Raw genomic sequence first — 17,931 nt, forward strand, 5'->3', positions numbered from 1 at the left:
GTGAGAACCTTAACGGGGAGATTTTAGACTGGAGTTAAAAGTTAACTTGTAATACTCCAGCAGTGTTTGCGCTGCATTATCAGGCTCGAGCACAGATATCAGCAGAAATGTAATTAAAACCTGTCTGGTGCACTGCAGACGTTATACTTTGTTAGTCTGACAGCAAAGCTCAACCTGAAATAGCTCCAATGAGAAGAACAGAGTGAAATGTCACTTTCTACTCCCTAATTGAAGGAAAAATTGTTGGGGAGAAGGTGAAGAGCTGTAGTTCTCCAGCTCAGACATGTAATGTGAAAATGGCAGCCAATCAACTTGTTAATAGTTTATAGTCAGTTTTGCAGCAACCTCTTAATGCTGAGATGCTGCCAGCCATTTGTGACAGCCTTAGAGCTGATTTAAAGAAATTATTTACCGGTCCAAGAAAGGCGCGAAAGGTAGTTTTTGATTTGCTGCAGCAGCTTGTTTGTGAAATCATCTCTTGAGGAAATCTTAATGTCAGAGGAATATGAACAACTCAGCTTTCAAGATGGGAATCAGATTTGTTCTCAGTCAGACTGGCATGCATAAAGTGTTATTGCTTTTGACATTTTGCCAGTCCTTTCATGGTATACCAGCCCAGTGTCTTATACAGTCTCATTCGACACTAAGTGAATACGCAGTATGTAGGTAATGTACGGAGTAGGTTTAATGTATTGTTTTTGTTTATTGTTTCAGACAGATTATGTATTATAAAATGTTTATGTAATTGTAATTACTTGTGCTAGATATAAAGTAATAGACATTTTTTTAAATAATAATCTATTTTAATTTCAATCTCATCTTATTCTGTGAAAGTTTATCCAGAGAAAATAATGTCAGATCAAATGTGTTGAATTCAACAGTCTTTCACTGTATTTAAATCACTCTAAGAATACTCTTGATTGTTTCCCCCTCTCTTTACAGTCTATGGTTCTGCTGCTCTACAGCCAGAGGCAGTATATCTTTGAATTTGATAAAAATGACCGTCTGTCCTCTGTGACCATGCCCAACGTGGCACGGCAGACTCTAGAGACCTCCCGCTCCATTGGCTACTACAGGAACACCTACCGGCCCCCTGAAGGTAACGCTTCAGTGCTCCAGGACTACAGCGAGGATGGCCAGTTGCTGCAGACCACCTACCTGGGCACTGGCCGCAGGGTCATCTACAAATACGGCAAGCTTTCCAAGCTGCTGGAGATTCTCTATGACACCACACGCATCGGTTTCTCTTATGACGAGGTGGCAGGCATGCTAAAGACAGTCAACCTGCAGAGTGAGGGCTTTACCTGCACCATCCGCTACCGTCAGATTGGCCCACTGATTGACAGACAGATTTTCAGATTCAGTGAAGAGGGCATGGTCAACGCCAGATTTGACTATGTCTATGACAACAGTTTCCGTGTCACTAGCATGCAGGCTGTCATCAATGAAACGCCACTGCCAATTGACTTGTATCGCTATGATGATGTGTCTGGAAAAACAGAGCAGTTTGGCAAATTTGGAGTAATCTATTACGACATAAATCAAATTATCACCACAGCAGTGATGACCCACACCAAACACTTTGACGCTTATGGCCGGGTGAAGGAGGTCCAATATGAAATCTTTCGCTCGCTCATGTACTGGATGATGGTGCAGTATGATAATATGGGACGAGTGGTGGCCAAGGAGCTAAAGGTTGGGCCTTACGCCAACACCACACGCTACACATATGAGTATGATGCAGATGGTCAACTCCAGGTGGTCTCCATCAACGACAAGCCTCTTTGGCGATACAGCTATGACCTTAACGGCAACCTGCACCTCCTCAGCCCTGGAAACAGCGCGCGCCTCACACCATTACGCTATGATATCCGAGACCGCATTACTCGCTTGGGAGATGTCCAGTACAGAATGGATGAGGATGGTTTCCTAAAGCAGCGAGGGAATGACTACTTTGAGTACAACTCAGCAGGCCTGCTGGTCAAGGTGTACAACAAAGTGAGCGGGTGGAGCATCAAATACCGTTACGATGGCCTGGGCAGGAGGGTGTCCAGCAGAAGCAGCACGGGCCACCACCTGCAGTTCTTTTATGCTGACTTATCCAGCCCAACTCGGGTCACCCATATGTACAATCACTCCAGCTCCGAGATCACTTCGCTGTACTATGACTTACAAGGACACCTGTTCGCCATGGAGCTAAGCAGCGGGGATGAGTTTTATGTGGCCTGTGATAACATAGGCACTCCTCTGGCTGTGTTCAGTGGCGCTGGCCTCATGATCAAGCAGATCCTCCATACAGCTTTTGGAGAGGTTTACCTCGACACCAACCCCAGCTTCCAGCTCATCATCGGCTACCAAGGAGGCCTGTATGAGCCTCTCAGCAGACTGGTCCACATGGGCAAACGGGACTATGATGTCCTTGCTGGCCGTTGGACAACGCCTAACCATGACGTCTGGAAACGTCTCAACAGCAACCACATTGTGCCATTCAACTTGTACATGTTCAAAAGTAACAATCCTCTCAGCAACAATGAGGAGATAAAGTGCTACATGACTGGTAAGTTTACTCAACAGACCTATGTTTAAAGCAGTGGTACTTAATTCATGGCCCAAATCTGGCCTAGGATAGGGTGCCAGGTGGCCTGCCAACTATTTTTAAATTCACAATGATAATAAATGGATTCACATTGGGAATTTATTTGTTGTTATTAAGGCACCAGGGTGTATAAAAAAAAGCAAACAAGCAGAGCTGTTTATAAAAAACAGTGCCAGGGGACAACCTGACAGAGGTCTGGTCTAAGCCCCAAATGTCCTCAAATCCTAGAAACACCTCTGCATACAGCAAATGTTGAAAGGTTGAAAACAGGGAATCCATTTATTATATATACAGATAAATGTTTGGTTATTAACTGGTCCCCAGCCTCCTGTCATTTTGCAAAAGTGGCCCAGAGCAAGGCAAGTTGAATATCTTAGTTAAACAGAGTTGAGAGGATTTTTTTTTTTAAAGAAAACTCCACAAAAATCCCCCCAACAACCCTCTGCAGTGGATGGCAGCTTAGCCTCAGAGCAGTTATATTGGATTCCAGTGGTAACCCAGAGTCATGGCAAAAAAAAATGTTTTGCAAAGTATCAGACATCCATAAAAACTTCTTAAACCACAGCTGCCACCCTGCAAAGTAACAAGCTGCAGACTTGTCAAGGCCTTATCTGAAGCCAGGGATACTCAACTTGCGCACGGTGGGCAAAATCTGGCCAGTGACAGGGTGCCAGGTGGCACGCAAACCTTTTTTTAAAAAAATTGAAACATAAAATTGATTTTTTTTTTTCTTTCTTTTATTGTAAATTAAGTGCCAGAGTGCATAAAAAGAATCAAAATAGAGCTTGATTATCAAAACAAAGTGCCAGGGAGGATCCCTCAGACACCCCTACAGAGGTCTGGCTAATTATTTGTATATTAATTATATATTTTTTTATTATCTGGCTCCTATGTCATTTTGCCAAAATGGCCCCTGGCAGAGCAAGTTGAGTACTCCTGCTGTAAGCAGCATGCATTTGATACTCAAAAGCAAGATTGTATTCCATTAACAGCTGTACATGAAAGTAAGAAGGAAGAATCCTCAAAATAATAAAAACAACTATTTGAATTGTTTACAGGTAAATAACTGTGTATAAATAGCACCTGACAGATGTTAAGTGTGTCCTGCTGGAGCAATCGATGCATAGAACTTTTTACAGTGTTAAAATTTCATGAGTGCATGAGAAGGTGAGGGCCTCATGTCCTCATTCCCGTGTGAAACTGCTATTGCTTTCAGTTCAGCAAACAATACTCATTTCAGGGTGTGTTTTTTTTTTCTTTTTTTGAGATTTGGTGTTTTTATTCTAAATAACGAGCAGCAAATGGAAGAACAGACCCTGCCAAAATTAAATTGAAAAGCAGTGTGCTAGAGAGGCTTTTAAGAGCTTCCTCACAGGGACACTGAGGTCGTTTTTCTGCTCCGGCGTGCACATGCTTGTGTGTGTGTGTGTGCGTGCATGCCTATGTACGTATGTGCTTGTGCGTGTGCCTGGTGGCTATCGTTTTGAAAGCGCTCAAAGGGAACCATGCTGTACGGCAAAGCCCCCTCTGTTGTTCAACACTCAGGTCCCTTCCCAGAAATATCACATCATTTTGTGTTGCTTTGTGGTAGGGAGGAGGTAAATGGCAGTGAAAGCACCCCAGTGGAGAAGGAGAGCACAATGGATCCATAGAAACCTTAGCCAGGGCCGGTTGTATCAACCTCTTTGGCTGGAAGGAAAACAACATTGTTAAGGATACTCGGTGAATACTCTGCGGTTAAACCAATCGGCTTCAGCCAGATCTCATCCACAAATGGGAGATTTAATTCTCTGTGTTGATTCTGCTTTATATTAACTCAGTAATGCAAATGTTGGCTATCAAATAATACATTTTATGCCTTTTATCCTTTACTCATTTACCTATGGACAATACTGAGAGGAAAAATAGTCACTTTTTGTCCAGATGGAGTCTAGGCTTCTACTTCTTTCTGTTCAACAAAGCCATTTAGCCGCCTGCCAAACAGAAAGGCGTTCAGCTTCGCAGTCCACCATTAGGGGCTGACTGGCATTTGAATGCTAAGCAGACTGTTAGATATACTGTAGTAGGTCTGCCTCAATTGTGATTGATGGCACTGACATTTCCATTCCTTTCACTAAATTATCAGGGTCTTTTCATTGTCCTCAAACAAATTCTTATTTAAAAAGCTTTGTCAGGTGCCACAATGTGGCAGTGCCAATCTGCGACAAACTTGCCCCCCAAGTGTCACAGCAATGATTCTGCTGTCCATAACAAACACACTGAAAGAGGCGAGAAACAAATGGCTGAGATTTTACAGCCGTTGCTTCCAGTCATGTCTGTAGCCTTCTCTGTGATGTTCAGAATTAATGACAACTTATCACAGGGGATGGCAGCAGCACCTATAACCACAGCGCTGGTGGCTGCTATTAGACGACCCACATTATCATTATCACGTAGATTTGAATCCCAGACACGTCACTTTCCTCAGTATCTCATTAGAAAAAAAAAAGATTGCAGAAGAACCCGCTGAGTCTTCAAAATATCTCATGTTAAAGTCTGGGCTGCTCTGAATTGACATGAAATTAAAGTATATAATTATCAGCACAGCAGACACTCTCAGATGTCACTTGGCTTTTCCTGGGACCCAGCTGTGTGTCATTAGCGTGGCACCTGCAGGAGTGGACATGAATCATTGCCGCCATCTCGAGTGTTTATTATAGCTTGTCCACTTTCACAAACAAATCAAGTGCTCAGACCGAGTGATGAGTATTTCAAGGAGACAGCCACTCGACTGCAGAATGTCAACTGTTAAAATTCAACAAATCAATTTCTAGTGTTTTTTATGGTTTCTTTGGAGCCAGAAATGATTGTGTCTATTGAGATGACAGTATATGTAAATTACTGCTTCACTGTGCCAATCCCTCCTCTGCAGATGTGAACAGCTGGTTGGTGACCTTCGGCTTCCAACTGTACAACGTCATTCCTGGCTATCGCAAACCGAGCACAGAAGCCATGGAGCCATCCTACGAGTTAGTCGGCACCCAGATCAAGACACAGGAGTGGGATAGCACTAAGGTAAAACAGCCATTCTCACCTGGTTCCACTTTTCACCTTACCACGGATCACCTTCTATAACTCTGCTCCCCATTTCCAACATCATTAGCAAGATGACATGCTCTGCATAGCCACACTCCCAGAGGAACTGCCAGCTATCAGGCCAAAACACAGCCCAGTGAGCCAGGTCCCTGCCCCTAGTCCTCATCTTGGGGAATGGGGTCAGGCTAAACAGCTCTTGTAATTGTCCTGCCATTAGGGAAATTCACTCTCCATTCCCTCCACCACTGGCCATTGATTTCATCTCAGCCTTACACCGTTAGCCAAGGTCTGAGAAGTAGTAGACATGCTCTGATTCCCGCGTTTATCAGCCCTTTTAAGTTGCCTCCAACTCACCTGAATTATTGAAGAGGCCACTGTTGTCTTGGGTTTGGTTACAGCGAGACGGGGTGGGTGAATGCCACCCATCAGGAGGCTAGATTCATGTTGAATGACACTCTGGCTGCTACCTCAACACAGTGGGTATTTGTTATAAACATTTGTAAGCCTAAAAGCTGCTAGGATGATACAATACAGGTTTATCGAAATCTGGGACCTATGATCTGACCAACCAACCACAATAAGCACACCAAACTGAGCATAATGAACAAAGAAAGCAGTGATGTGACAGTATGCTATAATACTATATATATCCGTCGGTATATCAAATTTTACTCTCAATATAACCCTTTCTCTCTCCTTTATTGCATGCTTTAATGTGCTTTCTGTGCATTCAAAATCATGAAAGGAATTTCCAGTGTTACTTGAAGCATTTCAGAACAGCATGGTCAATAACACATGAACACTGTTATTTTACAGGTAATATAAGAAGTGTAAAGCCATAATAGTATGAGTCCCAGTTATGTGTACATGTAGCATGAAGGGTTTCTGTCCAAGCCCCCTGTGACTGACTCATGCTTGTGGCTTGTGCCTGACACTTTACTGAGAATCTCTGAACTCACTTGCAACAGAAGAAATATATAATTGGATCCAAAGATACCCCAGCTGTTTCCATTTTAAATATTCGAAAGTAAATATGATGGGATCGTGCCATAAGTTAAAAAGAATAAATGCAACACTTTATTCAGACATACTGCTTCAGTTTTGACTAACCTCAGAGCTCACAATTGAATTAACATTTTAAAATGCCAGGTCTGGTGTAGTCCACTCATGAAGGCAATTTTAGCATTTTTCAAAATGACTTAATAAGTAAAATTGCTTGGGAAATTACTCTCTGTATGATGCGTTGGATTATGTTTTTAAAGTAAAAGTCCTTATCCATAATTTCAGAGAGGATAACTCCACCGCAGCAAGCCAAGATAACAGATTGCTTACATTTTTTACCATCGGTTTCTTGGAAGCACTCTTGACAGGACTTCTATTATGCTAAAATTAAATGAGTCTTATGTTCACTTCACTCAGAAACACTACATAGAAGTAGGTCCATTTGAGTAATAATAACATTGAAAGCTCAGTTTTTTCATCTACACACCCAGCCTTTCAAGTATATATTCAAGAATACCCCTGATAGACTGTAATATGTATAAGGTTAACAAAACTGAGGCTTTAAATAGCAATGCTATCCTAGATTTAAAGGTTTTACTCATGTTTGTGAGGGAGCTCTTCTTTCAGCACAACTCTGGAGTATAAACTGTGCATGACATGTGAGGAAATATTGAGATAATTAGTATACTGTGTATGAGCCAAGGCATGATATTCTTATTTAGAATTCCTGCTTAAAAAATGGTCCTCTGGAGACCCGTTGAAGTCATCAACCTAATGGCCACTTTAAAGAGGAGCTCTTCAGTTCCAAACTAAATCCACGTCTATCATTTAAATTTTTTAGCCCCCAAATGTCATTAAACTGAGCAATGATATCACCAATGATCACAATCTGCACAAGAACAAACTGCCAAAAGCAGCAGATGACAAGTCGAAGGATTTCGAGGGAGACACTGCAGCACTGCATCTGTGGAGCTAGCTTCTGAGGTTGATGCAAACACATGAGCACTGTTATCATCACAGAAATGAGAATATTTCACTACAAATTTAACAGTGTGCTGGTTAAATTTTAAAAGTTGTCAGGAATTCAGCAGGCAAATCTCTTACAGGTAATTCAACAGGCCAAATCTCTGAGGCTGCAGATCATGCGTGCACGCTGAAACCCACCTGTGTCAATTATGCATCTCCGAGGGGTACAGCTGACCACTTGTGTTCAGATTTAGTCACTGCACTAGAAGGTCAATTGGCCTTGCACACAGTTATTACTTCCACACTCTTGCCATAATGCTAGTAGTTGTGTCGGTACAGCTGGAGGTATCACTGTCAGGACCATTCTCCTCCCATAGGGTGAAATGATGGATGGTCATGCAACCCTTCATCTAACTCGTAAAATGGGAAAGTTAGAGCGTTAGTGCATTGTCACCAAAACAACCACCATGTCCTTCATTGTTGTCACATTTTCCTGTTACATCCTTGTTGGAGACGCATCAGGATACATTAGCATCTACAGTACAAAAGATATGTAGCCCAAGGCACTATGAAGTGTTTGATGTCTCGGATAGCAGACAAGGCCCCAACAACAACATCTACATCATGGTCAGAACAAGCAGAGCTTTGAATCACCATTGTCAAGAAATGGGACTAGTTGACATATGGCGATATAAATACCAAAAAGGCTAAGACTCCACATTCTACTCAAACAGACATTCATCTTACCCATGTATTGACCTTTTATTTGCACCTAAAGTAGAAGCACAAAGAATAGTAGACTGCAAAATACTCCCAATGAGTCTCTCAGACCACTCTGCAGTGCTGGTTAACTTGGGATTTTGGTCTAAAAGTGGGCAATAAAAGCTGGAGGCCAAAAAACATCTCTCATTAATGATTCCACGTTTGTAGAATTTGTAGAAAAAGAACTGAACATCTATTTGGAACTCAATACTAATCCGGAGGCATCTTCACTAATACTCTGGGACTGTGCTAAGGCTTACTTACAGGGCTGTATCATTGTCTTATCTTGTGCTGAAAAAGAAAAAGAGGCCGAACAAAGAGAATTAAAAAGCAAAAATAAAGGCTCTCAAACAGCAACATAAATCTTAACACTCTGGTGAAGTGTTAAACTTACTCAAACAGACGCTCAGAGCTCTAGATACCTTACTCTCAGGAAAAGCAGAGGGATGCTTACACTATGCCAGACAAAGATATTACGAGCATGGAGCAAAAACAAGCAGTCTGCTCGCATTTCAGCTCTCATGTGGTATTGAGGATCATATCAGATAAACCAAAAAAATAAATAAATTTAAAAGAGCCAAAACTAATTTCTGAGGCCTTTGCTGCATTTTACAGATCTCTTAACACAAACATATATCCAGGAAGTTGCACCAGTGAAGAAGGAATCAAACACTTTTTAGACAAGATTAATTTAAGAAAATACCTGGAAAAAAAGTATAGGAGGAGCTTGGTTTGCCTATAACTGACAAGGACCTTCAGTAAGTAATCTCAAATCTGAAAAATAAAACCCCCTGGCCCTGATGGTTTTGTTAATGAATTTTGTAAAACATTTAAAGATCTAATATCTCCTCTTTTGCTACAAGCACATAACTGTGTTCCAAAAACAGACATGCTTGCTCCATCATGGAGAGATGCCTCTGTAGCTGTCATCCATAAAGAAGGCAAAAATCCCACTGAATCTAGTTCATAGGCCCATTTCCCTCCTCAATGGAGTCCAGCAACTGCTATCAATTCTTGCTGACAGATTGAACTAGTACTATATTCCCCAAATAATTCATCCAGACCAAACAGAAATATCTACAGACTTCTAAATATCATGACCTGTGCCACTTCTATAGGAAGAGAGGCGATGGTATTGTCAGTCAGTGCTGAAAAAGTGTTTGACCATGTGTCTTTGAAATATTTACTTCAAATCCTAACATGGTTTGCCTTGAGAGACAACTTCATTTCATGGATCCACATTCTATACTCAGATCCTGGAGGTGCAATTGGAGTTATTGGCCACACCTCCCAGCCCTCTACTTTGGAGTGAGGAACACGCCAAGGCTGCTCAATATCATCCACCCTTTTTTGCCATCTGTATTGAATCACTGGCACAAATGAATAAAGACGACATGAATATCTCTGAGAAAATAGCAAGAGAGGCTGACCACAAAGTATTACTGTACGCAGATGATGTATTCCTGTACCTGTGCCGTACCTTACCTGCCTTAAAAGCAAGTATAAAACAATGTGGTTACTATTCCAGCTATGAAGTAAATATTAGCAAAACTGAGGCAATGGATATTAACAGTCTTATCCTAAGTCAAACAAAAGCTAACAGTAAATTAAGGTGGCCATCCAAAGGTAATACATACCTTGGCATTTGTATAACCCAACTGCTAGACAAATTATACAATTAAAAATATGACAAAATTGTAGTTAATATTAAGGACGATTGGACCCAGTGGTTGTCTCGGCCCATGTCCCTATGGCACTGAATATAATCCATTCATATGCATGTCCTCCTAAGATTGCTCTACTTATTTGACATGCTCCTTGTTGCAATATTGAAATCATTATTCTATATGTTGCATCACTTGATATCCTGCTTTATTTGGCAAGGTAGAAGGCCCAGAATACAGCTTTGAACTGTCCAAGTCAAATAGGGGGCTCGCTCTACCAAACATAAAACTATATTTTTGGGCAGCACAATTAAAACTTATGATGGCTTGGATTACCAATGATTAAAATAGCTGGAATGTAGGACACTGAGAGGTCAAAAAACACTGCTCATATGTGGAGAGAAATACAGAAAACACATTTCACTCATCTCCTTGTCAGCCTTAATAACAATGAAATCCACATCCAATTTTGCACCTCTACAACTAGACTCAGGCTTCACAAATTGGGCAACATATGGTCTTTTCTGTATACACCACCTAATGGACTCAAATAAAATTAAATAAGTTTGGCCTCTCTGACAATGCTTTATTCTATTCTAAGTATCTACAAATTAGACAATTTTTCTAACAAATATGACTAACTAAAAACTAATGAAAGCAAATCACCGTAAGCAATAGAACAGTACTTTTTTGATGCACAACTTGTTACCTCTTGTGGAAAGTTGATTTCCAATCATTATCAGATTCTCAAATCAATTGAATCCAGTGACTTGTTTTATGTTATGAATTACTGTAAGAAATTTCTGCAGAGACTTGGTAGGACATCTGTTCTGAATCACAACTGGTAACTTGCTCTAATAGCTGGAAAGAATTAAAATAAAAACTGATAGTGAGACATTTCAGAACACCATACATAACAGGGAAGATTTTTGGTCATCAGTTTCCAGCAACTGCTGGAGGTATTGCGGGAAAACAGATTCCAATTTTGTCAGTACTTTCTGGTCACGTAACAAACTGAAGTGATACTCGGATGAGATTATATAGCTCTCGATTCTATTTTTGAAATACAAATCCCCCAAGAACCATTGGTTGTTTTGCTGGGAGTTATCCCCGAAAGAAATGAAAACACATGCCATTCCTATCTTCTTTGGTTTCTCCTAGTGGCAGTCATTATAGGAATGACTGTACACTGGTTTTAACCCACTCTCCTGTCATTTCAGTTATAGGTAGAGCTCTTGTTTCCACTTCATAATATGGAAAAAAACAACATAACATAACTGGTGGCACCCTGCTATGTCAGCCTACTGTGCTAACTGTCTTTGAACCAACAATTAGTTTAAAGAAAATGGTGCTCTGAGTTGGTAAATGTCATGATAAATCTCACTGCAGATGGCCAGTCAAGCCTAATTAAATGTTGGGTTCTTTGAAGCGTAAATATAGCTTTAAAACTACACATGGTATATGCTGTACACTTGGCATTTTATTTTATTTTATACAGGAGCATGCCTGCCTTTCTATCTCTTTTCATTTAAGCCCCTATTTTGCCATGCTGCTGAATCTGCACACAGATTGAAAAATGCCGTGAGGGGCCAGACAGATGAGGTTTGTGCTGCACAAGGCTTGATCTCTCATTCTGGGTTGTGCTGTAGGCTGATTGCACCCCATCCTATGTGAATGATGCCTCTCTGGGAGTGTCCCGGGAGGCAGTTTCACTAAAGTGGAGGACATTGCCCCCTTTCCCCCCACCACCACTGGGACAGCTGACCGGGTCACACTGTTGGCACGGTAAACAAACGTGGAGTGGCATGGTGTGAAGTGTCCCCCCAGGCCATCTCTCCCGAGGGGCCCAACATCACAGCTGCCCCACCCCCTCTTGTATGTTTTCTTTTTCTGCAGGATCTGATTCACTGGCACATCAAAGAGTGAGCAGATATGCTGGTCACCGCAGCCTGCTCCACACTCCTCAGCCCCACCCAATCCCCCAGCCTGTAGCCACCCTCTAACAGAGGCATAGAGAGACAGAATTAGAAACTGTCAGGAGGACTTTGGATGTGACTGGTTGACTCCTCAGGACGCTCACAGCCCCTTATCTTGGGCGATGGCAAGAAGGCACAGTGTTTGAGAGCCTTTTTGTTGCTGCTCAGACGCGTTTAGGCAACTGTCTCGCTGTGTGCTGGCCAGCTTCCATTTCATATCACTCTCCTCATTTAAACATCGCTCTTTCTTCCTGAGGAGCATCTTCTTGTCAAGTAGTATTAGGACAAAGTATTAATTTTGGCTCAAGGGAATGTGGTATCTATACAAAGCTTTGATCCCTAAAGGAATAATATATTTATATGCACTAGTTACCAACCGATCCCTGTTTCATATTTGGCACAGCATGGCTGTCAGAAGACAGTAATTTCACCCTTTTTCAAAATATCATGCCTGTCACAAATGATCAGAGAGATTTGCATTTGCTGACAAACACCTCTGTCCCTACCTTGACTATGTGTGATACACCCACAGCTTCATCATAGATTTGTTGTGTGCCATTGATAATAGCTGTGAAGCAATACGTCACTATTTACATACATAATGTACTAAAGATGTTTATTTAAACAAGGATGTGGGGTCAATGGAATATTTTCTATACCAGCTGTGAGCTTTTATTTTTACACCTTTAAATTTATTGTTGAATGAATTTTATGACAACATTGCTGTTCTATTTCTAGACCACAGCAACAAACCACCAGGAACTAATGTTTGTATAAACTAGTTCTTAAAGTAACAGTGTGTGGGATTCATAGGATTTATTGCCATCTAGTGGTGAGTACTGCAGGTTACAACCAGCTGAAACTTCTCCCATGTGCTAAGCGTAGACTCCCACTTCGGATTCCTTTCGTGTTCATTGTTCAGGAGGTTTTCACCAGGAGCCGATTTATCCACAGAGGTCTCTTTCTCTACAAAGCAAACGGACCAGATGATTCAAACTGGTAAAAATATAGAACAAAACAATTTCACTTTACAAATCAATTTTTCTCTGACACTGTTCAGCCCAGCACCTGCTAATGTGTGCTCACCTTTTTCTGATTCTGATGTTAAGGAGGTTTTTACTAAAGCGCAATTATCTGCAGAGGTCTATCTCGACTCAAAAGCAAACAGACTCGGTGATAAAAACCGATAGAAAAAGCAGTTTCACGTTTTACTTAATCTGTGTTATTCCATAGCTGCTCATCGTTGAGGGGTTGCTAACTACAGTGGCCAACATGAAAATGTGAATATGTGTGGCCCTATCTAGAACCAGTGTTTGGTTTGTCCACTCTGGGCTACTATAGGAACATGGCAGACTCTGTGGACGAGGACCTGCTCCCTATGTAGATATAAATGTCTCATACTTAGTAAGATTCTACACTAAAGAAACATACTTATTATATTATATTCCATTCCTGCAAATACATTTTCCTAAATCCTCCACACTGGACCTTTAAGGAAATGTGTTTTTGGTATTGGATACTTTTGTTGCATTTATTTTTTAAAGCATATTTTAGACCCAGATCATGTTTTTTTGTTGATTTCCATCACATTAATACCTGAACATTTTACAAAAGGTTTGAATCATCCTCATTCAGTCAAATGTATTTACATAAAGAGACTGGCTTATACTCTGTAGCCATAGCTTTGAATTTAAAATGTTTGAAGTGTTAATGAAGCAGTATGAATGTCAGTCTTGAAAAAACAGCAGCATGTGAAAGCCGACAGTTGCTGCTTAGTCCCCATGCAGTCTAGGATAAAGGTTACAAGCCAGTGTGTGAGGTAATCATAAGTCTTGGTACATATCTAGAGGAAGCTATTCACGCTGGCAATTGTGTCAATCCACTTCTTGCTCAGAAAGCAAACAAAATATATTTTAGTGTCCATGTCGATGCTGCACTGGCTATGTGACTAAACAGTAATGTCTTTGTTTTGCAGTCTTTGCTGGGCGTCCAGTGTGAAGTTCAGAGGCAGCTGAAGGCCTTTGTGAAGCTGGAGCGCTTTGGCCAGATCTACAGTGCCAAAAGTGCCGGATGTCCTCAGACGGAGGACAAGAAGATCTTTGCCTCTGGTGGCTCCATCTTTGGAAAGGGGGTGAAATTTGCTATCCGAGATGGTCGCATCAGCACTGACATCATCAGCCTGGCCAATGAGGATGGGCGCCGCATGGCTGCAGTGCTGAACGACGCGTTCTACCTTGAAGACCTCCATTTCACCATCGCTGGAATGGACACCCACTACTTCGTCAAACTGGGCTCAGTGGAGGGAGACCTGTCCCTCATTGGCATGACGGTGGGCCGGCGCACGCTGGAGACCGGCGTCAATGTGACGGTGTCTCAGGTGAACACTGTTCTCAACGGCAGGACTAGGCGCATTACTGACATCCAGCTACAATATGGCGCACTGTGTCTGAATACGCGTTACGGCAGCAGTGTGGATGAGGAGAAAGCTCGCGTGTTGGAGCTGGCCCGGCAGAGATCTGTCGCTCAGGCTTGGGCCCGGGAGCGCCAGAGACTGAGGGATGGAGAGGAGGGCTCGCGAACCTGGACTGAAGGAGAGAAGCAGCAGCTCCTGGGCTCAGGGAAGGTGCAGGGCTACGACGGATACTACGTGGTTTCGGTTGACCAGTACCCTGAGCTGGCAGACAGTGTCAACAACATTCATTTCATGAGACAGAGCGAAATGGGCCGAAGGTGACATGAACACGAGGCTCTGGAGTGACAGACTCAGATGTAGGACATGGGACTTCTTGCCAAAGACAGTTGTGTACATGACCACTTTTTTTTTCTTTGACTGTGCTCAACTTGGTTTTTAATATACTGTAAAAAAAAAAAAAAAGAAAAAAAGAGAAAACATGGTTGCAATCAGTTGCACTGTATTAATAGAAGAGTGCCCTTCTCCTTTTGAAGATTCTTTAACAGTCTTTGCCCTCCAAGTGCGGCTGCTAGAGGATGAAAATTTGCGATGTCTGTGACTTATTTTTGTGACTCCATTTCCTCGTCCCTGTTGGTGATTCTGTTCAAAGAAATCCAAGAGGAGTATTGGTAATGCATTATGTTCACTGGCTCACTCTGCTGCCAGACTTGCAGATTGTTATTCACAAGCTTGCTCCATTCTGCCTTTTCTGCGCCTCAGCCAAGGAGATTCCTTCTCTTTTAATCACTTCTTTTTTATACTTGAAACCCTCATAGCCCCAGTCATCCATAAATAATGAGAGAGATTTCTGTTGGCAGTAGAGTCCTTCGTCAAAACCCCAGCTGAACTTGTCAAAGCACCTTCATTTGTGTGATGTCTTGTAAGTAATTTTTTAAGAGGAGGATTGATACTCATCTGTGGTCTTAGCTTGGAAGGCTTCGGTGCACCCTGACTGTGCATGTTGACAGCCTTCTTTATAAACTACAAAATCAGCAAAACTGCTTAATCAAGCTTAAATTGTATGGTGAAGCCAACAAAGGGATATGAGGTCACTTTTTTTTTATTTTGTGTGTATTTTATTTTTTAAATGGATTTCTTTTTTTTTCCAAGGAAGAAAATGAAAACATTGAATAAATTGCTCTCTGCTCCTTTTCATTTGACTGTGGTCAAACAACTCGATTATGAAAATAGTGACGAGCCAATCCTGTAAGAAAATACTGTGGAATTAATGTCTGTATTAAACAACAAAAGGTATTTTACAGGAATGGTTTTGAATTATATTTTAGTTTTGTTTTATAAATAGCTATATGAATTAACAGTATAACAAATGTGAATTTAAAAAAAAATGTGAACTATTGTCCCTTTTATTGTTAATTGTTGTACTTGAACAATACTTAAGGGTGTTTCAACACATGGAATAAACTATGAAAGGTGGTTTAGTTAAATCAATTACTGTGTTTTTCCATTAGACCGACTGCATTTTACTGATCTTGATTGCATATGAAAGGCAGTGTTTGTTTATCAATGAGCTAAAGTCAGTATTCCTCACCACAATGTCCAAACAAATAAAGCTCGGGATGAAAATGTTTGTTTAAAGCGAGACAAAGCTGGTTAAGGAGCCCCGTCTCATCAGAGATACATACAACATTAACATATTGGCTGCTAAGACAGATAGACTTTGCGTGGTGTTGTGGGTGAGATGAAAGATACAAATTGCCTTTGCCCTAAGGGCTGCCCGCAGGTCAGCATCGAAAGTGCTTTCATTCTCCGGAATAGGGCTCCACTTGGTCCCGTGACTGGCTGAAATGCATTAGACCTGCAGGTGTACTGGTTCCTGTTTACACACTAAGGGTCGTCCATACAGGCCAACCTTGGAAATAACCCACATGGACACATTCTAGCTCCCACATGTCCATGTCCTCCTCAGTGGAGACTGCAAAGGACAATTCCGCTCATTCGAAAATGTCATTATGTGAAAACTCAAGAGGAATCAAGACTATTTTGGAAATTGTGACATTGATTTGACTTCTGTTACTATTTGAACTATGCCAAGCCACTACACACTCTTGACTCTCATCATTTTTCCATCAGAATATGAAATTGTTTGTGTGTGTAGGGGTGGTGGGAGCATGATTGAGTGTCTCAGTCTGTACAAATGTTAAAGCAAACAGTACACGGTTATTATTTTTTTCTGCTGCTGGTCGATTCAGTGAAGTTTTTGTTTTCCAAAAAAAATATGTATGTTCAACATTATATGAATGAAGGATATTTGCATTGTGGAATATTGCACTGAGAACTGTTGCGTCTTAAGACTGTATCTTTTTCTAAAGTTTTGGACTCATTTTGAGTTTTGGTTTGTTCTCAACACTGTGTTTTTAGCGCTTCTCTTTGACCATGTAAATATGAAGACATCCAAGTTAAGCTGTAAATAAAATGCAAATGTAGATACCTCTTAGAGCTACATCAGTGACCCTGTGTAGTCTTAAGGTAGAAAAAAAATAAAGGGAATATTTTGTGTTTATTTTTGGTGTTTTGTTATATATGTATATACTGTGCAGAAAATATCTATTTTTAATCTTCTCAAATTGATATATCGTCAGATAGATTTACTACCGCACTTGTTTTTTTTGTGAAATTAAATAGCAAAATTACTCAGCATATAAATTACAGACAGGTTTTATTTTTCATCTTCATCTCCAGTATAATATACATACATTAATTCTCACCCTACAGCGCATTTAAAAAAACTTTAATGAGGCTAATTGGATGCAATATGATAATGTTATATTGCACCATGTGCCATTATTTAGTTAAACATGCAGTAACACCTGTGAAGAACTCCATTCACTAAATTCTCACATGGAGTGAACATGTGGCTGGATCTCCAGCACATAAAATACAGGCTGTTAATAAAAACATCTCTACAGTAAATGTATTTCACTGTCATAAGGCAGGGAAGCCTCGAGGGATGCTGCTTGACTATTAATTAACCTGTCAAAGTTGAGGACCAATCCTTTGATGTTACAAAAGCCACCAGGAGACTGTGTGTTTTTAAACTTGATAACTTTGTTGAAACAAGTGGAGCTCAGGGCCTAATCCTGTTAGCAGGCGGGGTGGCTCGGGAGTTAGCTGCCAGTATGTGGTGGCAGCGAGGGAGCCTGGAACATTTACACTCACTGCAGGCAGAGCTGAGCTCCGTGCCCAGAAGAAAGCGTGATGGCCTGTTTTACCTAAGCAGACAGTGCTCTCATTTGTTCTCACACACTTTGCATTAATGCGAGAGGAATGTACCGCTGATCTCTCTGCGTGACAGATATGCATCATAGGAAAGGCTCACACCCTGATATTTGCTTTAGTTAGTTTGACTACACAAGTTTTTTTGCAAAGTAAATTTCAAATAGGTGCCTCTCGTCTTCCATGAGAAAGCCTGAGCCTCTA

The 17,931-nt window shown here is 41.2% G+C and overlaps 1 protein-coding gene across 9 annotated transcripts in view; it reads left to right on the plus strand.

Moving 5' to 3' along the window:
* tenm4 (teneurin transmembrane protein 4) overlaps positions 1-17,005 on the plus strand; it is a 178,494-nt gene extending 161,489 nt beyond the window's left edge. For all 9 annotated transcript variants that reach the window (XM_050072306.1, XM_050072313.1, XM_050072323.1 and 6 more), the window contains 3 exons: positions 943-2,557; positions 5,508-5,650; positions 14,017-17,005. In XM_050072306.1, the coding sequence (XP_049928263.1) occupies positions 943-2,557; positions 5,508-5,650; positions 14,017-14,775 (2,517 nt within the window). In that variant the 3' untranslated portion in view covers positions 14,776-17,005. The remainder of the gene's footprint in view (positions 1-942; positions 2,558-5,507; positions 5,651-14,016) is intronic.
* Positions 17,006-17,931: the final 926 nt, after the last annotated feature.

This window comes from Epinephelus moara, chromosome 2 (genome assembly GCF_006386435.1).
Source record: "Epinephelus moara isolate mb chromosome 2, YSFRI_EMoa_1.0, whole genome shotgun sequence".
Classification (NCBI taxonomy): Eukaryota; Metazoa; Chordata; class Actinopteri; order Perciformes; family Serranidae; genus Epinephelus; species Epinephelus moara.